At 38.1% G+C, this 25,415-nt stretch overlaps 1 protein-coding gene across 2 annotated transcripts in view; it reads right to left on the minus strand.

Annotated features, from left to right (window-relative positions):
- The window catches only part of COL4A1 (collagen type IV alpha 1 chain), a 110,984-nt gene that overhangs the window by 25,361 nt on the left and 60,208 nt on the right, over positions 1–25,415 (minus strand). For both annotated transcript variants that reach the window (XM_052705817.1, XM_052705818.1), the window contains exons 3-33: positions 23,898–23,987; positions 23,764–23,808; positions 22,214–22,258; positions 22,041–22,103; positions 21,900–21,953; positions 21,614–21,640; positions 20,550–20,633; positions 20,376–20,438; positions 19,363–19,398; positions 18,818–18,859; positions 17,658–17,747; positions 17,017–17,052; positions 16,807–16,866; positions 16,281–16,325; positions 16,035–16,088; positions 15,543–15,584; positions 14,601–14,694; positions 14,015–14,050; positions 12,831–12,995; positions 10,507–10,602; positions 9,519–9,602; positions 8,344–8,414; positions 6,155–6,346; positions 5,157–5,325; positions 4,699–4,791; positions 4,496–4,600; positions 2,524–2,621; positions 2,065–2,215; positions 1,618–1,731; positions 1,028–1,195; positions 379–468 (exon numbers count right to left, since the gene is read on the minus strand). In XM_052705817.1, the coding sequence (XP_052561777.1) occupies positions 379–468; positions 1,028–1,195; positions 1,618–1,731; positions 2,065–2,215; positions 2,524–2,621; positions 4,496–4,600; positions 4,699–4,791; positions 5,157–5,325; positions 6,155–6,346; positions 8,344–8,414; positions 9,519–9,602; positions 10,507–10,602; positions 12,831–12,995; positions 14,015–14,050; positions 14,601–14,694; positions 15,543–15,584; positions 16,035–16,088; positions 16,281–16,325; positions 16,807–16,866; positions 17,017–17,052; positions 17,658–17,747; positions 18,818–18,859; positions 19,363–19,398; positions 20,376–20,438; positions 20,550–20,633; positions 21,614–21,640; positions 21,900–21,953; positions 22,041–22,103; positions 22,214–22,258; positions 23,764–23,808; positions 23,898–23,987 (2,602 nt within the window). The remainder of the gene's footprint in view (positions 1–378; positions 469–1,027; positions 1,196–1,617; positions 1,732–2,064; positions 2,216–2,523; positions 2,622–4,495; positions 4,601–4,698; positions 4,792–5,156; positions 5,326–6,154; positions 6,347–8,343; positions 8,415–9,518; positions 9,603–10,506; positions 10,603–12,830; positions 12,996–14,014; positions 14,051–14,600; positions 14,695–15,542; positions 15,585–16,034; positions 16,089–16,280; positions 16,326–16,806; positions 16,867–17,016; positions 17,053–17,657; positions 17,748–18,817; positions 18,860–19,362; positions 19,399–20,375; positions 20,439–20,549; positions 20,634–21,613; positions 21,641–21,899; positions 21,954–22,040; positions 22,104–22,213; positions 22,259–23,763; positions 23,809–23,897; positions 23,988–25,415) is intronic.

Below are 25,415 nucleotides of genomic sequence, written 5' to 3' on the forward strand. Positions count from 1 at the left end.
GAATTCCTAGGGCACGTAACAATAGCAATCGGGACTTCCTAAGTAACATCGCTAAGATCTTGAGCCAGGAAGTGTAGACCTGTGTGGGTTGCACTGAAAACAACCACCACAAAGGTCGTGGCTTGGCATCAAGGGTGCAGCCCAAGACAGCAGCTGCACCGGCCTCGCATCGACTTGATCAGAAGCTTGATCAGGGTCCCACCGTGCCAATGACCCTCCCATACAACTTTGCAAAATTTCATGCCATGCGGCGGCCATCTCGTGAGTGAACTCTCGAGGTTCCCCTGTATTTTGTTATTTTCAGACTTGTCTTCAGCTTCAGAGAAAAAAGTTGATTTTAAAATATTTTAGAAAATTTCGAGAAAATCTCTGTCTTACCTTTTTCACCAGGCAACCCTCGATCTCCAATTGGTCCAGGAGTCCCTGGCAACCCGGGAGTTCCCATAACTCCCATTTCTCCTTTGGCTCCTGAAACCAAAATGAAAGAGTGAATAACAGAAATAAAGCAAGCACTGTAAAGAAATACGAGAAGTGGAATGATTTACTCCCAGTTATATTAGGGATTACTCAAGGAAAAATGCTGCAGAAAGGATGATCTAATCTAAAGTAGCATGACAGAGAAAGCAACGGTAAAATAGTGTTACAAAAACCAGAATAAAACTATTTGTAATAGGTTCTTGACAGATTGTTAAAACTTCTAAATATAGTAAAACAGTGTTGTCATCAACAAATACTTTATTAAAACCACATTCTATCACTGACTAATCATCTTTCATTACTGCAGATTAAAGCCTCATTCCTGCAGATAGCTGTATTTCATCCACCAAAAGATTTCAATATGAGGTTAAAGCTACACATCTACAGAAAAGCTTTGTCGATAGCAGCCCATACGTTTTCCCCAAGCTCAGGTTCTTTGATGGATCAATTCCTAATTGAGGGAAGGGGCATGCTAACAGAACTTAATAAAACAGTTGTTGAAGACACCAGTTTCCAAGGTAGATTACCTCCCAGAAGTAAATATGTTTACCTGCTGATCCTTTCAGTCCAACAGATCCTTGTGGACCTGGCAGGCCAGGTAACCCCACAGACCCTGGTACTCCAGGCTGGCCCTGGCTCCCTTTATCGCCTTTTGGTCCTGGCCTATCTAGACCTGGGATACCAGGGAAGCCCCTTTCTCCTTTTATTCCAGGAAATCCTATGAAAAACAAATGACATGGGATTAGTCTTAAAAAGAAAACAGGGAACACAGTTGACAAGCATACCCAAGAATGTCCTCAGAAATTTCTGAACGAAGAGTTGAAGTCAGTTTCTCTATTTACATCAAAAGAACAGAAATACTGCTCGTTTCCTGCCTGCAGCCTCAATCCTGTATGTATTAGCCACAGCAACTTGAGGAGACTGAACAAAATGACAGGCATTTTCTCAGACTTTGCTCTGCTTTATAGAGCAGATGGATGAGGTCTTCTGCCATGCTCCTCGTGGCCCCATCACAGATCTTATATTGCAAAGCAGTTCATTGCAAAGCAGTGTTAAATATCAACACTGATTTATGCAAAACAAACAAACAAACAAACAAAAACTCTTCCAGTCATCAGCATGGGAGCATTTTTCTCTTACCTGGTGGTCCTTCGGGTCCTGGCTGCCCAGCGGGCCCTGGCAATCCTGGTGGGCCCACTCCTGGTGAGCCTTGGGGGCCTGGCAAGCCTTGTAATCCAGGGAGGCCTGGATCTCCTGTTGGGAGACAGAGACCAGAGTCTTTGAGACCTTGTTTGCTGAGAATGTTGGACAGAATGCTGGACTTGGCCAACAAGTTTCCAAATTGGAAAACTTGGCCAAATTTCAGACTTTAATACCTTCTGCCTGGGCTCAGGGAAAGGGTTGCTTTTTGGTGCTTGCCATTTGCTAGTTGTTGTGGTAGGTGAAAAGGAGGAGAGAGAAAGAAAAAATGAAAACACCTTGGGAAGCCAGTAGGATTTAAGTGGCTTTTTGCTGCTTCTACAGAGGAGTAACTATAAAAAAGAAAAAGAAAGACAGAACTGTATTTTATTTTTCTGACAATATTACCTCTGAATCCTTGTTGTCCAGGTACACCCGGGAATCCTTGTTCACCTCGTAAGCCAGGCAGCCCTGGATTTCCTTTTTCTCCAGGGATGCCAGCTGGGCCTGGGATGCCTGGTAATCCTTTAGGACCAGGGAGACCCACTCCAGGTTCACCCTATCCATAAAAACACGACAGATTAGGAATCAGTACATAAAAAACCAAGAACTGATTCAATGAATGCATTTAAACTATTCAGAAAAATAACACTACACATGACTTCAGGGGATAAACACACGCCATTCTGAGTTAACATCAAGCATTTATCGACTTTCTTCTTTTGCCTGTACAGTGAGAAGAAACTCAAGATACAGGACAGTTTGGCCAACTTTTTTTTTTTTTTTTTAAATAAAAAGCAGGATATTTGCTCAGAGTCCTGTTCATATGAACAGTCACAGAAAACAGCATCAGCAGCAGACACTTACTTTTTGACCTTGTAAACCTGGTGTGCCTGGAAAACCATCCAGGCCAGGGGTTCCAGGAGTTCCTGGCAGACCAGGTGAGCCAGGCTGACCTGGAAAACCTACAAAAGAAAGCTCATATTATTACTACCCGTCCCTGTAAGCATTCCCTATTGTTTCTTCACACCTCTAACTGAACTACTCATGCCCTCAGAGGGTCATGCTTAAGAGGCCTGCGTAGTCTCTTATATTTCAAATTTCTAGGGATGCCAGCATCCAAACATCAGTGTTCTCAACAGAGGGCAATTTGTGATTCTGTGAACAGAGATTTAAACACTGAGTTTCATGCCACAAAGAAATAAATTCTAAGCGCTTTTAAACCCTTGTGGGTTAGCATTATTGAGAAACATCCTGTCTGAAAAGCTGTATTCCAAAAGCCTTCCTCAGAGAGGGCAACTGTAGGGGAACTTCGGTCAGAGCTTGAACTGTTGATTGAGCACTTGGTGAAGGAGTGTGGCTGGCCCACACAGGCATATTGTTTGCACCTGCGATCCCTGCATGACAAGATCCAGGGTGGAGCCATCCTGGACTTGTATAAAGGCCAGCCACTGAAGGGAGAGCATCTCTTGGACCTAGGCTGCTTTCCTAAAAGAAGTGCTGCACAGCCAGAGAGCCCCATCACCATCTGGATGAGTTCCATTCTTTTTTCTTTATACAACTACTGACCTACCTGTGAATACTTAGTCTGGTATCATCAAGAACCTGTCAGAAGCAATTTTGCTACTCTGTAAGCAGAACAATGACTCAATATGTGAGATTTAAGACTGAAGGATACACAACAGAAGCCATCTTGGAGTCAGCACCTTCTGATCAGTATAGGCAGCCTAACATGTCCTACACATATCTTTGTGGCTCACAGATTTTTCTATGCCACAGCTGGCCCATGGGCTGTGTCTTCTGAATGCCAGAAAGAATACAGACACTGTTCTGCAGATCACTTAAAGGTAATCCTTGCTCAGTACCACCACACATTCAGTAAATTGAACTGAAGCTCCTTTCCTACGAAAAGATCTGAGGGAGTACAAAATTCCACCTTTAAGCCAAGCCCCGGGAAAGTCATGGGGCAGAGTTGCATTGAAGGAAGAATATTGAAGGAAGAGTATTTGAAAGAAGAGTGTTTTACATATCATTTCATTCTCATTGGCATTGAAGAGCATGCAGCAATTCTTTTCTGGATGCTATGAAACTCTTCTGTTCAATGTCATGGCAGTTTTGGATGAACTAGAGGTCATCACAGGTAGATCTGCCTTTTCTTTTCTAAAAGTCTTTCTGACCCTCCCAGTTTGTTGTGTGGGGAATCTCAGTAAATGGAATAATAATGAAGACAAAAGGGTCTAGGAGTTGAGGTGTCTGTTGAAAGATCAGTCATCTAGAGCAGAATGAGGAGCTGCAGCATTATAAAATATATTTCCTGAAAATCCTAAATGAGAATACAAACATTTAGACTCTCTTCTACACACACACCCTGACAATGGCCATTCAAGGAAGCCTAATTTTATCTAGATATGCCTGTATTTTGACCAAGTCACTCACATCCATCTGAGATGCAACAGAGGTGCTAGTGCTGGTCCAAAAAAGTCATTATTATGTCAACATGTTTGTTTTTGTTTTCTTTTTTTTACCAAACTAAGCCTCATTTTTTCAAAAAAGCCATCTCATCTCTCAGAAACCTCAGGTGTTGCATTGTAACATGCACTGTATTGCTTTCTGTTCTGGCAGTAGTGTTGACACTGCTTGTATCTGCACTACATCACTGCACAAAGCAGGTGTGCCTTGAAATATCCTTATTGTGGTTATTCTGGAGTTTCATAAGGGAAGTTCTTCTGCTACACCTCCCAAATCCCTTCGTGTAGCCATGACTGGATGACTGTAGTCCTCTGTCCACACTGCAGTTACACCAGCTCTGATAGATCACAGATAGATAACTTTGTCTTACCTTTGGGTCCTGGAGGTCCAGGAAACCCTATACCTGGCTGCCCAACAGCACCTTTTTCTCCTGGCAGGCCAGGTCTCCCTGGAAGCCCAGGATTCCCTTTGTCACCTTCAGAAGTGTAAACAAGAAAAATGTTAATACAAATGTTAGTTTCTTGAAAAAAAAACCATTATAATAATCAGACAAAGATTAAAAGGATGCTGTACCTTGGGGTCCAGGGAAACCAGGTGGTCCAGGAAGGCCATCTGCCCCAGGAGGTCCAGGGAGTGGTACAGTTCGTCCTGCTTCACCCTTTGCTCCTGTAAATGTAAAGACGTATATTAAATATGGGAAGAGATTAAACCAAATAGAGAAGTTCAATCCATCTAGCTAGCAGTGTTAGTCTCTCTATGCCATTACAACCAACATTTTATCAAGTTTATTACAGGAAGTTCATAGAAAACTACAATGAATTAGGTTTAAGATGAGCTTACACCATCCTGTTTGGCCTAGCTGGAAAAAAAAGGAAACTGAACTCAAAAATGTACAAGTGAGCTGCTGAAATAAAATACTGTTCCATTGGTCTAAATTAGGCTTGTTTTCCATCTTAAATTTCATTGATGCTCACTTAAAAGACATTTTTTTACATTATTAATTGTTTTAAAAGAACATACTATAGCATTACCTGGAAGACCAGGTAAACCTGGGGTTCCAGCAAAACCTCTGTCTCCTTTGTCACCAGGTAGCCCTGCAGTGCCTATCCCAGGAGGGCCAGGTAAACCTCTTTCGCCACGTACTCCAGGGAATCCAGGTTGGCCAGGGGGACCACGTTCTCCTTTCAAGCCAGCTGTACCCTAATTTTTGGAAAGTATAAATGAAGGTTTTGCCTAACTGGCAAGGTAGAATACATTATTCTATCTGTGTTAATATTTTTTAACTTGGCTCTAGCACCGCATCCTTATCTATAACACCAAAGAAGGTCAATTCTTTATCACTGAACACCATGGAAAATAACTGGGTTCATGTAGGCCAGCACATGGAAATCACCCCTAGTGTGCAGTGCAGATATATGGACCGTTTAGGCTGCTTTCTTAATTGTGGATCTTGGAACAAATCCGAGCTGCAGATCCACATCCATGCCAGCTCTCTAGCATGGAAAGACTTAAAAATATTAGTTTCTACAAAAGATAAGTATGCTGCAACAGAGCTGAATCTTGTATTAATGGTCACTACTTGGACAAGTGCATTCCTTCAATATTCTCCAAATATGAGTTAAATCATTCCATCTAGTTCTTATTATAAAGATATGAGAAAGAGGGAAAGGGTCAAAAATACTGTTTACACCCACAACTTTGTGAGGGAATTAACCCTGCTCTTAGTCCAGAAAACAGGAAGTCACATAATTTGGGTATGTCTGAGCTGAATTACATACTTGTATGACATATTCAGAGAGAGGTCAAAATCAAACTCTAAAATACTCTGTTGTTGAAGGGCCCTATTCTTTGCCAGCTCTAGGGAAAACAGAATCTTTCAAGGAGGAATGAAATACTCGAGTAGAAGACAAGACATGGAACAAAGCATAAGGCCAACAAACATAAAACATATATAGGACAGGATGCAAAAATAAAGAATCATGCAGCAGGACACGTGTAAGGATGTGTAAGCATAGAAAAACACACATACCGATGCTCCTTTTGGCCCTTGAGGACCTGGCAATCCGTCTTTTCCTGGTGTTCCTTCTCTTCCAGGAATACCTGGTTGTCCTGGGAAACCAGGATCTCCCTTCTCACCTTTCAGGATGGAATCGTATGTAAAATCTCCTGGTTCTCCTTTTGCACCAGGGCGGCCAATGAGTCCTGGAGCGCCTGGAGGCCCCTGAAATTTTGTAAATTCAAATGCCATCAGTTGCCTATCAACTCTTCAAGTGATAAAAAAAGAAAACAGACCTTCAGAAATTAAAGAGTAGATACAAATTAAAAAAAACAATTTGGTTCTCAACCAAAGAGGTCAAATGAGAATATTTGTATAAAATTCAAGTGCTACTTGCAGAAGAGCTAAGACTAACAAGACTGAAAGCCCTTTATGACACTTAACTGATGAAAATACACATTTCAAATGATTACCAGAATTCATTTATTGTGTACATCCATGTTTGCTGGGGTTTAGAATACTATGCACATGTTCAGAAGAAGTTTTGCAAGCACTCCAGGGAAAAAAATTATCTATATAGAAATACGCATATAGGATTCCCAGAATTTCAGTCTTTCACTACATATAGTCTGGGACTTGTATGCACTTTTTTCATTGGAACATTCTGTTTCTAAGTGAAACAGAACAAGTGTTAAGCCTAGACTTTATGCCTTATGTGTACCTTCCACTTAAGCCTAACCTAGAATAAAGTCAAAGATAATCTTTCCATTAGGTTTAATGGTTCCAGAATCAGACACTGATGCTCTGCCATGGATTTGAACAATGTGAGCTAGCAATGCTGGTCTCTGTGTAATAGTTTTTCTCAGACAAACTGTACACTGGATCACCATCTGACTGAATTTTGCAGACCAAAACAAGCTTAAAGGCATTCAGAAATATAACCAGTCCATTTCCCATGAAAAACATTCACAGAACTTCAGAGGCAAGAAAAGGAATATGTAAAGATATGGTAAATATGTGCTGAGAACAAATGCAAGACATAAAAGAAGTTTAAATACACTAAGGTACCTTTTATTGTTTGTCTCTTGCATATTTTGCTTCTTTTATTTTTCTCACCTCTTTCTTTCATGGGGCTGTTTACATTATAGTAAATTCAGTCTCTGAGTACTTCCATCCCGTTTATCATGATGGAAACAGAGAACAGAATCCATCCAGTTAACTGTTGCTATCTAAATACAGGTATCTAGCATTTATTCATACTTAAGAGCAAGAAACAGATTCCCTGAGCAAGGAATTTGTACATGAGGTTTGATTTATATTTATTTAAAGTACATATCTCTCCCCACTAGTGACAGAGAGGAAGCTTGGTTAATTCCAGTGTGCGTTAAAGTTAGTGCATGTGAAAGTCATTGAGAAGCTACTCATATGTTGCCAAAAATGGAACAAGAAAACAGCTTTTGGGGGAAAAAAAAAATCTTCAAAGACTCTGGAAAACTCAGTCTACTTACATTAGGAATGGTGTCAAAATCTAACTTATGCTAGTGGAGCATGTACGCTTAAGTTGGTCTTCACAGCATATCACAGTGTATGCAGGGAATCTCAAATGAACTCTGACAAGATCAAATATTATTTGCTAGTACATTGTTCATCTAAGAGTGCTGCTTTTTTAGGCATGTGCTATGATTAGAACTGTTCTGATTCTGATATCCAGCCTAATTCACAGAGAGCTTTGTTATGCTGCATCAACAAAATTGTAGTCTCATTAACTAGGTTTCACAGAGTACATGGCACACAGAACACACAAACTGTTGAAGTATACTGCATGCTAACATTGACTAACTGCTTATAGTACACTAGATGGCACTCCCTCAATATATTATGCACACAATAGCAAAGAGTTACTGGATAGATACACTGCTACAAGGGAAGGTCTGTGAAGACATGCAGCTAGTTCATATGAAATCCTACTTTTTACCCAGCTACACTGCAGAGATTATCTGATGGGTAAGCACAGAAATTTAACCCATTTCTGATAGCTGTTTTTTCTTCTCAGAGCTAGACAGCACTGCTTCTTAGTTTATTTTGCTAGGTATATCCAGTTCCTTCATTTTATTATATCACTGTCCTGGTCTATTTTTAAACAGAACTATTAAACAAATACTGAATATTCTTGATCGTATAACAGAAAATACAGAAATAGCATTTGCTAAGGTGTTACTTACGGGCACGCCTGGAAGGCCATCAAGTCCAGGTAAGCCTCTGTCTCCCTTGAAACCTGACTGTCCCGGAAAACCTTATCAAAGACAGAAAAATATAATTCCATTTATTATGTTCTTTTACAAATGACTTGTTGAATGTGAAACCTTTCTGACTCTTACAAAGTGTCTAATTAACAAATGGAACTCTGCTAAAGTCAGTGAAGTTGTCCACGTTCATGTGCTAATATGTTCCATGTGTCTTCATTCACACGCTCAGAAGTTGATGGGTCATCTGACCTACCGGGCAAACTTCAGACTGGAGGCTTGCCAGCACGACTCCCATCTACAAGAAGGGTTGTAAAGAGGACCCAGGGAACTACAGGCCTGTTAGCCTGACCTCGGTTCCACGGAAGGTTATGGAGCAGATTGTCTTGAAGGATATCACATGGCATATGCAGGACAACCGGGGGATCAGGCCTAGCCAGCATGGGTTCACGAAGGGCAGGTCCTGCTTGACCAACCTGATCTCCTTCTATGATCTAGTGACCAGTATGGCGGATGAGGGAAAGGCTGTTGATGTGGTCTACTTAGACTTCAGCAAAGCCTTTGACACTGTCTTCCACAGTATTCTGCAGAAGCTGGCAGCCCATGGCTTGGACAGGTACACTCTTGGCTGGATAAGGAATTGACTGGAGAGCCGGGCCCAGAGAGTGGCGGTGAATGGAGTTCAATCCAGCTGGCGACTGGTCACGAGTGGTGTTCTCCAGGGGTCAGTGCTGAAGCCTGTCCTCTTCAATTCTCCATATCTTCAATACGTGGCATTTCTCTGATATGGTAGCTGATAATTCATATCTTTTTGGCCACACTATTTGATGCTAGAATTGGGAACTTTATGTGTGAGCTACTGCCATGTCTGAGTATATAGAACGTTTCCCATATTTTTCACTTTCACAATTTGGATCACAGTTTGCAAAGATGCTCCACTGTGGGCAGCTTCTGCTTCCTCAGTAGCTCTTCTCAGTTTCAGTGGGACTTAAGAATCAGGCCAAAAATAAAAATATTCCTTTCTTGTTCTTGTTTTCCCATTAGTTTCTCAAGCAATTTGATTAACAGAAGAAAAAATAATCTATCATAGTATATACCATGCTCTCAGATTTTAGTCTTGGCAGTTGATTTTCAGGTAGTCAATGTTTTTTTACCTGCTGGACCTGGTAGTCCTTGCGGTCCTGGAAGTCCAGGTGGTCCTACTTTATCACACAAGGCACAGGTTTCACCTTTTTCACCTGAAAAAAAAAAAAAATAAAAATGAATAACAAGGACAAGATTTAAGGCAGCTGCAGCAGGCAGAATCCAGTGGCAAATGTCAATTTAATACACTACGTGTTGGAATAACAAAAATAAATATGCTATTTCTAATTACTTTTCGAATTCTCTTCGAAGAGAATTTATCAGTAAACTGGTATTCAAAAGCCTTTAAAACTTTTGAAGGAATAGAATGAAAATCAGCTTACATATTATCCTACAGATAATATTTAACAGGAGAGTTAGAAGAGACCAAACTGAAGAGGATCAAAAGGAAGATAAATATACAAGGTATAGAAGATAGGAAAAAATTAAAGTGGAAAAAGAAGAAACTACAACCACTGGAATTTTGCAGCTTTAGAAAAAAAACTCTGCAGAATGAAATTAGGAACCATTATGTAAATGATCGTAGCTCATTTTTTGTACATGTCCATTTAGTTGATACTGTTAAAACACATAGTTGACAGCAGTCCTACAAGTGTAGCAATTTTAGATTCAATTATAGCCAAGGTAATGATTCACAAACCATTTCCTTTGCCAGCTCATCTTCCCTTCTCAAATTCTTCTTCAGAAGTCATACTTTAAATTGCTGTGAACAGCTCAATTTGTACTTAATGAGTCTGTACTCAACCCTTTTTTCTTCCTAGCAATGTGTAGGCTAAGTGAAACATAAGTGAAGTCTGTGTCAACCAACTCAGAAGAGAATGTCTTTCTTTTACTCACCAGAGACCAATCCAGCACCTTGCACATTCATGGACTGTTTCTGTACCTAAATTAAGAACCGTTTCCCTGAATCACGTCGAGTCGATCAACACCTTGACATATCCAAGCCACAGCATACAAAGCAATAGGAAGAAACTGTACTTTCACTTGAAATAATATTACCTTTCTCTCCCATCTCTCCTGGAAATCCATGTTGCCCTGGAGGTCCAGGTATACCCGGTGCACCAGGTTGCCCCTGCTGACATTGATCAATTCCATCTGTAATTGAAATGCAATAGAGACGATTGTTTGGCAAATGCAAGTTTCTATTATAGGGCTGCAGTTATGAATGTCTCAGTTAAACGTATCTGTGAGAAGTCATAAATCAGGATAGCCTTTCATTTTTCTGTTTCTGTCTTCTAATATGAAAAACTAAGTGGAATTCTTTCTTCTGATTCCAGACAGACCACTTAAGAAACCCATCGAATTACAGAAATAAAAGATGGTTCTGCCATAACAAGGTCAAAAACAAACTTCACAGAAAACGTATTTTTATTGTAAGCTTGGCTATGAGAAGTGCTTTGGATGAAAAAAAATTTATCTTTTAACCTTGAAGGAAATGGAGAATGTTGGTGTTCTGAAGAATTTTTTTTTATGTAATAATTTTATATCTAACCTAGAAATACAGTAAACTTTCTAGGTCAAGAGCAGATTGTTAACATTTGTTTAACTTCTTTACACTGAAAAATCCTTCTGAAAATGTGAAACTAATTATACTAGGAACTGAAATAGGTAAAAAATGAGAAGATTTAGCAAATGACATAGGAATACAAATTGAGCTTATTCTATTTGATGTTATGACATAGATTCTGACCTAACAAAAACTAACGTCATTTTGGCCAAAGTCAGTAGACAAAAAGTTTGAGTGAAGTTTGGGAAACAACAGCTAGATGCAAGGAAGAAATTATTTTTTTCCCATTACACATCTGAAGAAAGCTGAAGTGTCTGGGGAAGAAGCAAAATTAAGCAATGAGAAAAATATGTTTAATAAAAAAATGGGAATTATTCTTGTTAATACAAGGGACAAGGTGAGAATTTGCTATTTAATTCCCTACATTAAGGGCTGCATTTTGTACTGGTTCATTGGCAGACACTTCTGGTCTAGGAATTCCATGAAGAATAATGTTTTTTTTCAATAGTTTAAGACTATTTAATCTACTGTAATGGGGTTATCATCTTCTATTTCGTATTTAACCTTTAAAAAATTTACCAAAATCACAATTTTGGAAAGGCACTATGTAGCTTTCAACTTTCTAATAAAATCTACTGGATGTTACACAAAGGAATCAAAGGCTGCATAAAATAAACATGCCATCTGCACACGCCATTTAAAGTTTCACCTGACCCCTGTCATCTGTAGATATTTTGTAATCTGCTAGAGAACTGTAAGTAAAACACTACTTTTCCTCTCATTCTGTATGTAAAAAAGGTAATTCTTATGTTAAGATTTACAGCCAAACAACATAGAAAAGACAAGTTAATTTGTAGCATTACAGAGTATTACTTTTAATATTTTGTATTTTCTATTATCTGTCTTAGTTCTCTTGTCATTTTTATGTTATTGCTCTCTAGTTAAATAACTTGAAACACTTCAATTTACAATTACACAACACAAAGTCCAAATGAACGTTGTGAGGAACCAAAAAACATATAAGTGGTTAAATATAAATGTTTTGTGTTGAAACAATTTGTTTGCAATACTCTTTAAAGGCACAGATGGCCTAGGGTTCACAGAAAGTACATTCATGACAAATACAGTAATAGAATCATAAAACACAAAACTAGGAAGAAACTGGAAACATCTAAATCTGGTATTTGCTAAATAAACTATTAATATAACTGTGCATAACAAGTAACCCTAACATACATGCTTCTTTATTTAAATTACGTTTGACGTTGACTGATACGTACTATCAAAAATGGACTTCTTGTGCAATGTCTAGTTTAGTTAAATACTTTATCTTCCCATCTAAAAATGCTTTATCAACTAAATTAATCAGCTAATTACACATAGCTATATAACATGCTGTTGTTACTATAAGTACTATTTGTATATATTTGTCCCATCATTACTAGCACTTCATTTACCTCTATAAGGTAAGTGTTAACTTCATTCTCTTGTAAGATAATTTCATTTTACAATGAAAACTTCTAAGAAGTTGAAAAGATTGTGGACTTCAGTATGAAATCCTTATATGTGTTCAGACTGTGTTACATATATTGGTACTGCAGACTTGTAAACTGTGATACATGATCAGCATCTTTTATGCTAAGAACAACATTAGTATCTGGTTGGTTTTTTTTTCACTCGATCCATTAACAAGTCATACATGCTTCTTCCAAGATATAAATGCATCCCGATTGTAGCTTTTATAATCTTTTCTCCTTTATCATGACCAGGCAGTGTGCATTACTGAGACTTCACAATGAAAAGCAGCTTTATTTACCTGTTACACCTGGAGGACCTGGTGGGCCGGGCAACCCGGGCGGGCCTGGGAAACCATCTCTTCCAGGAGGTCCAGGTATAGGGAATCCTGGAGAACCCTTTTCACCCTTTTCACCTCTCTGGCCAGGGACACCAGGTGATCCCACCATGTCTGGAACTGGTCGACCTTTGAGCAAAGTAAAATACAGGTGAAAAAAGTTGCAAGTAAAAAGAATAACACGATCAACACATTAGCTTCCATTGGGTTTCAGAGAGAAATGGGAAAATCCTAGTGCAAAATAAAGTGGTGCTGTACTTTTATATTTGATGATTTATAAAAAATTCAGGGCATACAAAAAATAATTCCCTTCCATTAAGTTCCTGAGCAAACAATGGAAAAAGCGACTTTCTGAGATTTAATTTAACCATTTTTTGATGGCTGGGAAAAGGTGCTGATAAAGGAATTCATTTAGTTATTACATTTAGAAACCATTAAATTCTTCCTTATCCCGTAATAACTCAAATCTTGAACACATCTGGAAGTGGACATCATCTGTAAGAATTTCAGTAAATAAACACTCAACCAGGCTAGCAGATTTTCAGGACTGCTAAAACCAAAACTGCATGTAGGAATAATAAATAAACAGCAGCCAAAAAAGGCAAGCAGCTAAACAGACAGAAAAAAATTGTACAGACACACAGGTCTTTCTACTTTAATGAGTTTATTAGCAACTGATCATTAGACTTATCTACAAAACCATTTTTACTCTTCAGCTACAATGCAGGGTGATATACAAATCTATATATAGATCTATACTAATGTAAATCTTAACTTCAAAAGGGTAATGACAGATGAAGAGCCACCATTTTTCTTCAGGGATTACTACAGCCTATGGTATATAGCATCTCTTCCCTAAACTGTGAGGAATTTTGGCAACTATCCAACCCTGGTTCACAAGAATTTCATACTTATGTCACTACTAAGAGTTACCAGAGCCCTACAAAAAGAGCGAGGCTGTATCACTTCAGACATACCAGAAAAGCAATCCAAGGAAAAAGTCTAGGGTGAGATTAGGCCCTCAGAAAGGCTGTGACCTAGGTACCACATAAGTCATGCTGGAGGAAGCTGAGAAGACCGCCTTTCAAAACTCTCCACCCAAGAAGGACAAGAAAAAAGTGAACGAATCAGTGGCCATATATTCATACCTGGAATTCCTGGGATCCCTTGTGCACCAGGGAAACCTTTAAAAAGAGACATTTTCAATTAGGCAACCAAGTCAGCAATGCCAACACAAGTGAACTTCTAGCATATATTATTTAAGTAATATGTACTCTCTGAATCAAAGGTTATGTTAAATAACCCACAGACGTCTCCAAACAGAACACTTAGTGAAAAGGTTGTGTGAAAAAAATAGGAATGCTCAATTTTTCCCTATCTACTGAGGAATATTGCAAACTATGCAAATCAATTTTAAGATTAAAATCTATTACAGGAATCCTTGTGCTTGTATTGATTTCTGTATTTGTTAAATAATCACACTGGTTTATTTAACCTCCATAAACCCGGACGCCATGTTAACCTCTTCCAAATTGTTAATCAAGTGCAGTCTTATTTACGATGAGAAGAAGCATGACAGAAACTACGGCAAAATGTAATAGCTTAGAAAAAGGGTAGATAAATGACTGGAACATCCTGCTATTATACAGAGCACCTAAGCTTACAGACAGTGGGATTTTAATTTCCTTTAACATGAAAGGAAAAGCAGTCAAAAAGACAAGTCAAAATACGTACCTTTTTCACCTTTTTGACCTTTTAGTCCAGGCAAACCTGAAACGCCAGGGTCTCCCTTTTCACCAAAAGTATCTATTGGTCCAGCATCTATAATCTAAATCACAGGACAAAGACAAAGACACTAGAAACATGCAACTGTGCTCCAGTTTTATCACATCCATTCCATCATGACAGTACAGAAGCCATTTTGTTTTGTGATAACAGCTTTGAGAAGTTTTAGTCATATCACCAACCTCAGTGATAGGTAACAACTGTTGTGAGAGTGTTGTAGTTGCTGAGAAAATAAGGATTTCCTACTCTACCAAAACTTCCTCATATCAATAGTTAAGCGGAGAGGTTGGTAGCACCTTTCCAAATGAAGATGATGTAAAGAAACCTCAGCATATTCTCAGCACCGATCCATTAGGTTCGTGTAACTTTTCATCTTAAAATACACTATTCTGGAAATCTCTGCTGATTTGAGTTATACATACAGCATACTCACATCTGCAGTGCAACACTCAAGAAGCATGCACCTTCTTTCAATACAAATTATCAGATGTTGGGAATTTTCTCACTTGCCGAGAAAGCAGCAACATCAATCGTGTATCTGCTGCTGATTAGCCCCATTTTTCATTTGCTGTATAAAAAATATTATAGACTACAAAGCTGACATATATTCTTTGGAACTCTCTTTTGGATAGGCTGTATGGATTAAGAGTTTTGTAGTCAAAAACATTCAAAATTTATATGCTTTGAGAGCTCCTTTCCCAAATTTCAAATATACTTAAAAATAAGGCTTCCAACTTTTGTTACCACTGAGAAAAACTGAGAACATGATTAATTTGAATGAGATCAGAATATGCATGGTCTCTTTTTTTTCTCTCAATGTTTGAGTGCTTTGACTTTCTTAAAATGTACATCTTCAGTTAATTTTGAAATAAAACAGTTTATTTTACTTACTCTTCCCGGAGGCCCTTGAGGACCTTGATCACCTTTTTCACCCTAGATCAAAGTACAAGTTATGTTATAAATCCAAATCAGATGTTCTTCACCTTAAAACAGAATTTCCTTAGCAAATGAAACACTTTGATACAGATTCATACAAATTCAAGGTGCTAAGCACTTGGCATGCTATAAGCAATAATCAATTAGCTAGTAAGACCTGCTCAGCTTTACACTGTATAAAGAGAAACTGGGATTTTTAGAAACACACATTTGTACATTCAGTGGCTAAGCAAAGAGCACGTAAAAATAAAGCCTGCATTATTCAATTCACACAAGAGACCTAAACCAGGGATACCTAAGCAATGTTGATTTTTACTTTTCCTAGTCTGAGAAATGACTTAACAACACAGCAAAATCCATTTAATACTGCTCTGCATGCATGTGTTGTTTCAGTGTGATGACCTGGCCAAGCTCTTATCTTGTCACTGTGAGAAGGCAGTGACTTACCTTAGCACCAGGTTCCCCAGGCCGTCCTGGAATCCCAAACCCTCCAGGCAAGCCCTGCAAGTAAAAGATGGTGGCACCAGAAAAGACAAATACAATTGCATATTAGTTCTGGCAGCATCAAAGTTAAACTAGCTGAACACAATTTTAAGTGAACAACTTGGAAGACTAGAAAATTTCAGCCACTGATAACACACAGACATACGGACAATGTTCAAAATAGTATTGGACATTTGGTGAAATACATACGGCTTCTCCTTTTGGTCCTGGTTCACCATCTTTTCCAGGCTTTCCCTGTAAAACAGCCAAATTCCACTCTGCTTAAACGTACAACTACGGGTACAAAATTTCTAAATACAGTGAGTGATACAGTAGAACAAAACAATCATACTGTAATGTATTTGTTAGAGTCGTAACACGGCTAACAATGTGTAACACAAGAGGGCATAACACAAGAAAACTTTGACTGCCTACTGCTTTGCCTTACTTTGCATTTACTTTTGTGAAGGAATGACCTAATTTTGCTTCAGCTGGGATCAATGGGAGTCTTGCCTCTGCCTTCAGCACTGCAGCCACTGTCATGGGGGTTTTTAGCTATTTGAAAGCATGTTATTTTTTAACTGGGTGTTACCACTACCTTGAATTGTACCTCTGGCCGTTAGTTGTTTGATATAAAGCAAATTTATTGTTTCACTAATCATTTCTAAGTTTAATTGGCTTATGAAAACAATACAGTGACTGTAATTATGTTACTGATAAACATGAGCATACTTACACGTGGACCAGGCTTCCCAGGTTCACCTTTTTCTCCTCTGTAACCTGAGCCTGGCAATCCCTGGAAAATAAATGTACACCAGATTAATAATGCTGTCAAATTCAAAAGTAAATTTTCTTTTATCAAATAAGCATAAAGAAATTCAGGATCATCATTAGATTGTTCAATATTTTTATTGTAATTTAAAAAAAAAAAAAGCACAATACTTACTGGGACTCCCTGCTCACCCTTTTCACCTGGCTCACCCTAAAGAAATGACAAAAAATGCAGATTAGCATGCCGAATTTTACTCATAACTCATTTATGGTTTTAATCATTTATTTCTTTATGTCAGACAGCATGATTAATTCTGTTCTCCTCTCCAAGAACTTCGCCTAATAGCAGGATGTACAAAAAGAAATTGGACAAAACACAAAAATTAAATCCATTAAGCTAAATTATTATGCTAGTATATATTGCTTAAAGGGTTTTATTCAATAATCGAAAAATCAATTAGCATCAGATTTTATTGAGGTGATTCTGTACATGAGAAGCCCAGCATAAGCTATTTAATAGAATTTTTTATAAAATCTGAGGTTCACAGGACTATGTTTATCAATCCTCTTTCTTCAGAAAGTCTTCAGTCTATGGTTATATGCATTACTTATTTATGCAATCATTTATGCATTTATCATCATGTTTTTATGAGAAAATTCTAAAAATACCATCAAGATTCATTACATCAAATAAAACCATTTTAAAAAGTAAGACGTAGGTGACTCAATATTTTCTTCCTTCTCTTTTATCTTTCTTGCTAGTTCTAATGCTTAAACTGTGATGAGTACAACAAGATCAGTCATCTAAAGTCTCACCTTTTCTCCCTTTATGATTTCGCTTCCTTTTTCTTTCATGTGTGGTGTTGGTCCTGGTGGCCCTGGGGGACCCTGGATCCCTTGTTCTCCCTGTCAACACCAAATTTGGGATATTCCATTAAAAACAGTACTGAGGCCAACCTCGGGAAGACAAAAGTAGGTCATACTCTGTTTTGGTATTTATAGATCAACAGCAGGGTAAGAACATCATCTGCTTATATAATGCAGAAGGACAGTAAAAGCCCCTCATAAAGGATGGATGCATTTCTGCCAAGCAATAACACAAATCAATACCACTTATTTTTTACACATAAAGCTAACATATCCAAGAAATCTCCACACACTGCTGTTGTCAAAAATTTTCAAGCAATTTTATGATAATAAGTTAATTTCAGTGATGTACCATCTCATGAGAAAGCCTGTTCAATGGGAAAACTGTGTTTCAAAATACATAAATAAGATAGTGGATTAAAAAAAAAACAAAACACTTTTGTAATATATTTTACTTATACTCCAAAAGGCCTCTGCCAATGACACTCATGAGAAGCCGAGCCCTAAGAAGGTCTCAGACACAATAAGTTTACCCAAAAACCAATGACTGCCAAGCATTTCTTGGCTTCTGACTGTGCAACATAAAGCACTTCAGCTTACAGCCTATTGAGAAAGATAACACTAATCTTCATAAGTGTTACTTCCCACTTGATGGGCCAAGGCAAAGACAATGCACAGGATCAGTTACCAAAGCTAATACATGGTAACCCAGCAACACATCAATGCTGAAACAGTCATGGAGCAGCCAGGAAAGCAGTATCACTGTGTAAAACAGGACAAAAATAAGAAAGGTCATTTGTTTGGTATGACTGCAGCAAAGGCCTTGGAGCTGGACAGCATGAAGTGCCATGCTGTGTGATGGGATATTCACCATTTTTATGAATAACCTGGCAGTGCTGATATCATCATATCCAAACTCTATAACTGCTCATGAATTCTATTCACTTAGTTATGAGTTACAGATTTGATTTACTCAGCTGCCCCAAATCCACAGTGCCATTGTACTGATTTTCTCCACAGGTTAATTACAAGAGTTTATTTATTTAAAACAAATACAGTCTCCAGAGTATTTCTGGCAGCTGTCCACTCAGTCTTCAACAAAAACATACCTTTTCACCTTTGGGACCTTGAAAGCCCAAGCCCATGTAGCCCTGAAAATAAAAATTAAAGATATTAAGTACATTTTTATCAGCTGTGAATATGTGCATACATACACACATATCAATGTATTTTGTACATAACTGAAGTCAAAGGAAGGTATAAAAGACATTAAATGTCTTTCAAAGGCATGTGTGAAACAAAGAAATCACATCCTAATTTTTCAGGTGTCACAACGATGTGTGAAAAATTATATAGAACAAAATTTACAGATCATTTTAATATCAGTATGGTCTTCTCTTAACATTTTACTGATAAATTTTGATATTTTAAAATACACCCAAATAATCACAGAATGTTGTAATTACGACTAACTTGATCAGCTGGGATTAGAGACCAAACCAAACAAACCAAAAGTTAAAAATATCTCTATGTGATGCCCCCCATTAAGACATAACAATTGATCTCGAATTGTAAAAAAAACATTCTTTTATGATCATTAGTTTCCAAATTTTGGGGTAAAAAGTAGACAATCTTTTTAACACAAATAACTTACCTTCTCGCCTGGTGGTCCTGGCGGCCCGGGGCGACCCTACAAGACAGTAATTTTTTTAGCAGATGTGTATATGTCATATTAGGTGGAACAATTCCATATTCCATTATTACAGCAAAAATGCAGATCTTTCCATTAAGTCAAGATAAAAAGTATTTTTCTGCTACTGCCTGTAGCTCCTAACTTAGCCTACATAATATATACAAACAGAAACTGTCAAAGGTTTGTCATCAGACCTTTCAGTTAGGTGTGCTGGATCTATTCAGCACGTACATAAGAGACAATTACACAAAATATATGGTGTTGTACTGCAAAATAACTTCATTGCTGACTTTTTTTCCCCCAATTTTGTGCACTACTGACTACCTGTGGTAAATACTTATGCTCATCTTTCATTAAACTTGTTCTTTTTACCTCAGCAAGCGCAAATGCTTACTAAACTGTACGTCCTTTACAACAGGATAAGTATCCTAACACAGGTGTTCACTTCAATAGCCAGAAATACTGAGTGGACTTCCATGAGATGGACATGACTGATCTCTGCTAACGTTACCTGCAGCCATCACAGGAAGAGAAGATAGTCACCAGACCTGACAGTAGTTAAAGTGTCTTAAACATTTGGCAATCATCCAAATGACAGGCAGTTGGTACTGCCTTGCTTTCCACTGTACTTCTTACTAGACTGCCCATAAGAAAAATCTCAGCAAATATTTTATTTAGATCTGGCTGCTATTTTGTGGTTTATTTTCTACAAACTAAGTGGAAGAAGAGAAAAAAAGGAAGAATAACTATTACAGCTCCATTCCTACCAAAGAAAACTCTAGATCTGCAAGAAAAGGACACTAGGAGCAGCTGCTATTGAAAACCATGTACCTTCTCAATCTTGTCACAGCAGAGTTCAGAAGACTAAACATGAAGCCTGGAAAGGCAGGTTGTCTTACCCATATCTAACAAACACCTTGCAGGATTTTCCTGTAATAGAGTTCTTTAAGTGAGTCATTAGAAGAGAAACTTACTGGTTCTCCTGGAATCCCTGGTGGCCCCATTGGTCCCTGAAACCCTGGAGTTCCAGGTGGACCCTATAAAAAATAAAAAGGTAAAATTAAAAAGTGATACATATTTTTCAGTGTTGTGATATTTATTTAATTTTAATTTAAGCTCACAGCTATTCAAACATCATTTAGACTTACAGGTAGTCCAGGTTGGCCAGGAAAGCCTTTATCACCTTTTAGCACACTAGGAGGTAGAAGACCAATCACTTCACCTGGATCTCCCTATAGTTAGAAAACAAAAAGAACAGTACTTCAACATCCACTCAAATACATTCAAAAACATTGAGAAGAAAGTTAGAGCTATGCAAAATTTGAAAGGTTCACTTTAAAAAAGGTCACCTCACTTAAATTCAACTGAAAAATAGCATCAGTTATTTAGTAAAAGTTAAGAAAGGATCGCAAACGTCAAATGTCCTTTACAACCATCTAAGGAGATTCCAGTACCAAATCATTTATTCCCTAATTTTCTATACTTCAGTGGGTAAGCAGAAAGATTTTCCCACCAAATCTATCAATACTACAGTAATACTTAAGAATCAGAACACCTGATCTGGCTGCTAAAGGAACTGCTAATGGAAATAGGCTGAGATCCTATCCTTATACCTAATTTGAAAATCAAAGTCATTCATAGAATCCTTTTCCTTCGAAAAATGAACCCTCTTTGTCCTCTGGAAAACTATTCCAATTGTTATCCACTTTTTTACATCCTTTTTTTTCTAATAACAAAAGATCCCATTGTTTCCTGCTTTCCAGTAAAAAATTTCAATATTTTTGTGGGCCATTTCCCCCAAAATTTTCTGTATGTCGAGTGGTTTACATAAATGAAATGTTAGTATCAAAACAAATTTTGGAACAGTAAAACTTATCCAAATTTTTATGCATAACTTAGTGGCCACTATACTACTTACGCATCGTTAACAATTTGTGCTACTTTTTCCTATTACATTGTATTATTAATTGTATTCCATCCAATTACTACATTCTTAAAACCTGTCTGGAACAACTCATGCATTCGATTGTAACGAACTGGATGGTTTTCCACTGCCTTTACTTAGGGGCACTAAGGAGCCGAGTACAAAGTGAAGAATCCTGGTACAACTTTTCAGACATTAAATAAGGACTGATGGTCTCACAAGGTGTTGATTTCATCCTAATTCTGACTGCTACAAAGAAGATATGAACACATTTAGGACAAAATGTACCTTAATTCCAGGAGGTCCTGGGGGTCCCTGTGAAAAAAGACATATTTGATGTTATTTTCTTTACAGAACCAAAAAATCCTTAGAGTTGGAAGACACCTCTGGAGGCAATGTAGTCCAACTCCCCTTAATGAACAGGGACATCCACAGCAAGATCAGGTTGCCCAGGACCTTACTCTTCAATATTGTGTATTTTATATTTCATAATCTATATAGCTCCATAGATTACTATCTGCATTTCAAGAATCAGAGTTGAAACAAGTGAATGAAGCATGAAGAATCTACTTACTATGCTCCCAGTCAGTCCCGGTAAACCTGGGGGACCTACTGGACCTCTTTCACCCTACAGGGAACAGAGAAATTGGTTTTGTTTATAGAACATATGCTTGAGGGATGTTCTTATTTCAACACAGGGATATGGAAGTGTCACCTTTGTGCCATTACATCCTGGAATCCCAGGTGGACCAGGAGGGCCATCTTGTCCAGGAATGCCCTGCATGAAAAGGAAGTACAGAAATTAGCAATACAGCATTAATCCAGGCCAGATGTCACCTGAAGTCCACTTCTGATGTTCTTTTAAAAATATATATACTTCACACGTACAGGGATGCCTGGGTTTCCTGGAAATCCTGATGGTCCTGGTGGGCCCTGCAATTGACAAAAAACATACTGAATTTGGAAATCTGAAATGACAAAAACACGAAACACCAATGACAAACTCCAACCCCAGCCTCCTTGCCTATGGTGACAGAAAATGAAAATGATAAAAACTTTTTAAAAACTCTCTTGACATACTATTCCTAATCTTCAAACCTCCCAATTATGATACTCTAGTAATTGATAACAGAAAACAATTTTTTTATATTTCTGTAACTTTTTAAGCAGCAATATATATATTATTGTTTAGGAACTGGATCAGAGTCTTATGCATGTGTAAAAAGGAATGCAGATTCTGTCTTCTCACATCCATGGATTGCAACATGAAATTTACTGTAGGCAGCTCTTCATAGCAGAAGAGAATGGTAGCACAGTGTAAAGATAATTCTCCATCTTTCACCAGCCTCCATTTCATTTTATCATTAAAAACAAAAAAAAACAAACCCAAGTGAGTTTTTCTCCTTTGAAGAGCCTTCTAAGTGTAATGGTTCAAGAGTGCAACCTGGCACATCATTTTCATCATACCAGTTTATTTATACATGCCATACTACTTCATACATATATTGCAAAGCAGAAAAGATGTATAAGATACCAGAAGTTGAAATAGCATATTTGCATCTCCCTAACCTTTTTCATTGCTAAAGTACAATCTACTATTTGCCAGGAGATTCTAATTTACGTTAATATGCAGGGTATCATGAACATCATGGATTTAAATAAGGATTTCTTGATCTAGCAGAACATCTCCCTGTAACAGCTTAGACACTGCAACTGATTTTATAAATTCCAAGTGTTGCAGCCACCGCAGCCAAATGGAGAACTGAATCAAGATGGTATTTTGAAGATCTGTGGGCAAGATGGCATATCTCAAAAGTATCAGTGCTCATCAAGTCACTCAAATTCTCCTTCACTGGCACATTGTAAAGTGAGGGAAAGCTCAGAATGAGCTTAATATCTGACAAAACCCCAAAAGACCTGGCCTTGGTTAGTATAGTGTGCTAATTATATGTTATAAGAGTACCACATTAAACAGAAATTACAATAGGAAAGTTATAGGCATGTTTAGAGTCTCCCTTAGTACTGAAAAAGACAGAGGATCTTTGCCCCAGCTTCAATTTGTTTCTGCATGCCGTGCACATTTTAAACATGTCTGTGCTTTCAAGGGTATCAGCTTTTCCAATTGGGTGCTTCAAGGAGGTAGGATGTTTCATATTCAAGTTAGAATAGATGTTCTCAGTAACTCAGAAAGATATCAAAGGAATATCAAAACCAGAGCTGTTGATAAAGTGGCAAGCAACAGGTGAAAATACAAATGGAAGAATAACACTGACTGCACAATGAACTTCAAAGGCAAGAGCAAGAGTCTTGAAATTACTGTGCAGCACAAGGGGATGCCATTGACTGACTCAAAGTGCCCACTTGAAAGCAAACATGAAGTCTGAAAGATACGTAAGCCTACTGTCTTTAGAAATGCAAAAATGTAAGTTAGAACTCACTCTTGTTCCTTTTGTTCCTGGCAGTCCTGGTTCTCCAGTATCACCCTGTAAAGGAAAAGAGAGATCTCTGTCTTTCCCAGGGACAACAATTTAGGGAAATCTGAGTGTTTTAAATAATAAAATTTAATTCTTACCTTAAGCCCTGGTGGCCCAGGGGGACCTTCAGGTCCTTGCATTCCAGGAAACCCAATCACACCCTGTATTCCCGGAAAGCCTCTTTCTCCCTGTGGGAAGAAGAAAACCCATTAGCAACAACACAACTTAAATTGCTTTTTCTAGCAACCCACATATCCCCTGTTTCTGTGCTCCAAAAAAATCTGCCAGGGAGTAAGAAGTTAGATGTGACAGACAACAGTTTGTGCTGGTCTTTCAGTGAAGGGCTATTATAAATAAAGAAATATTTATGTTTGATAACAGACTGGCAAAGGGTAAGCGTGGCATGATAGAAAACATCCTTTGAATTTAAACAGAAAATTCATTTCTGTCTCCCTGGACAGAACTTTTCATAGTATATTTATACCCTTGGGACCAGGAAGGCCTCTTTCTTTTCATTAAGATCTATCTTACCATATACAGATACTACCATATCCTGGTAGTAAATCTAACACCCCAAACCAGCAGTTATGTCTCTGAAAACTGCAAATATCACTGCTCAGTCACTACTGTATGAATAGCCACTACGACTTCTCTTCTTAAGCGTCATTCACAACAGTGGATTTTGGAGAATAGGCTTCTCAGTCTTCAGTTTCAGGTGATTCAGAGCCAGTGTTTCATTATATAGGATCATCCAAAGAAGCTGATCTTGGAGATTGTGTCGGCCATCCTTTAGTTTCTTTATAGCTATATGGGACATACGCGTTTTCTGTGCTCTCCTTATTAACCCAAATGTATTTAAAACAGATAAACTTAGAGGCAGAAAACGAAATCCATCTACACTCTCGATCAACTCTGCTACCATTGCACTTTCACTTTTCACCAATGAAACCAAGAGGAACACTGTCCAAATAAAGACGGAAAGAGGGGAAAAAAAGACACATCCACATGTCAAAGCCTGCAAACAGCAAATTAAGCAAATCAAAAGTCAATTGCTATTTGCAATTAACAAACGATTTGCTAGTGGGATCTTAGGAATTTCCCTATTCGTTCAGGATAAAGATGATCAGCAACATTCTGGTAGTTGGTATGGGGTCAGGACTGAGCATACAAGAGAAGAATATCATCTGTGTCTTGGAGAGATGGTAAAATGGGTATCTTGCAAAGAAAACATTGTGATAAGCAGGCAGAGGAAGCAGTGCAATGACTCACAGACATGGTGCTAGTTCATGATTCCCGGAGATGGTTCCTGAAGATGGCAGGGGTTGGAAGTTGTGGAGTGACTGGGTTGGAAGTGGTGTTTAGTCCCTTGGGTAGGATTTTGTTGAGATGAAGGAACCAAGGAGTCCAGAGATGACTGATAGGTAAGAAAAACAGGGCCAGGCAGGAAGGAACAAAGTAAACCATGATGGAGATTATAAGAGCATGAGAAAAGAGAGAGGAAATGAAAGCAAAATAACAACTTAGCACAAAGAAATGACTTTAGGGGAAATAAAAGAAATCTACTGGCACTAGCTGTACTCAGTGCTTTTGCTGAAGTTGCTTCTGCTGGCCTGAGT

Source organism: Tympanuchus pallidicinctus, unplaced genomic scaffold (assembly GCF_026119805.1).
Source record: "Tympanuchus pallidicinctus isolate F22 unplaced genomic scaffold, pur_lepc_1.0 scaffold6, whole genome shotgun sequence".
NCBI lineage: Eukaryota > Metazoa > Chordata > Aves > Galliformes > Phasianidae > Tympanuchus > Tympanuchus pallidicinctus.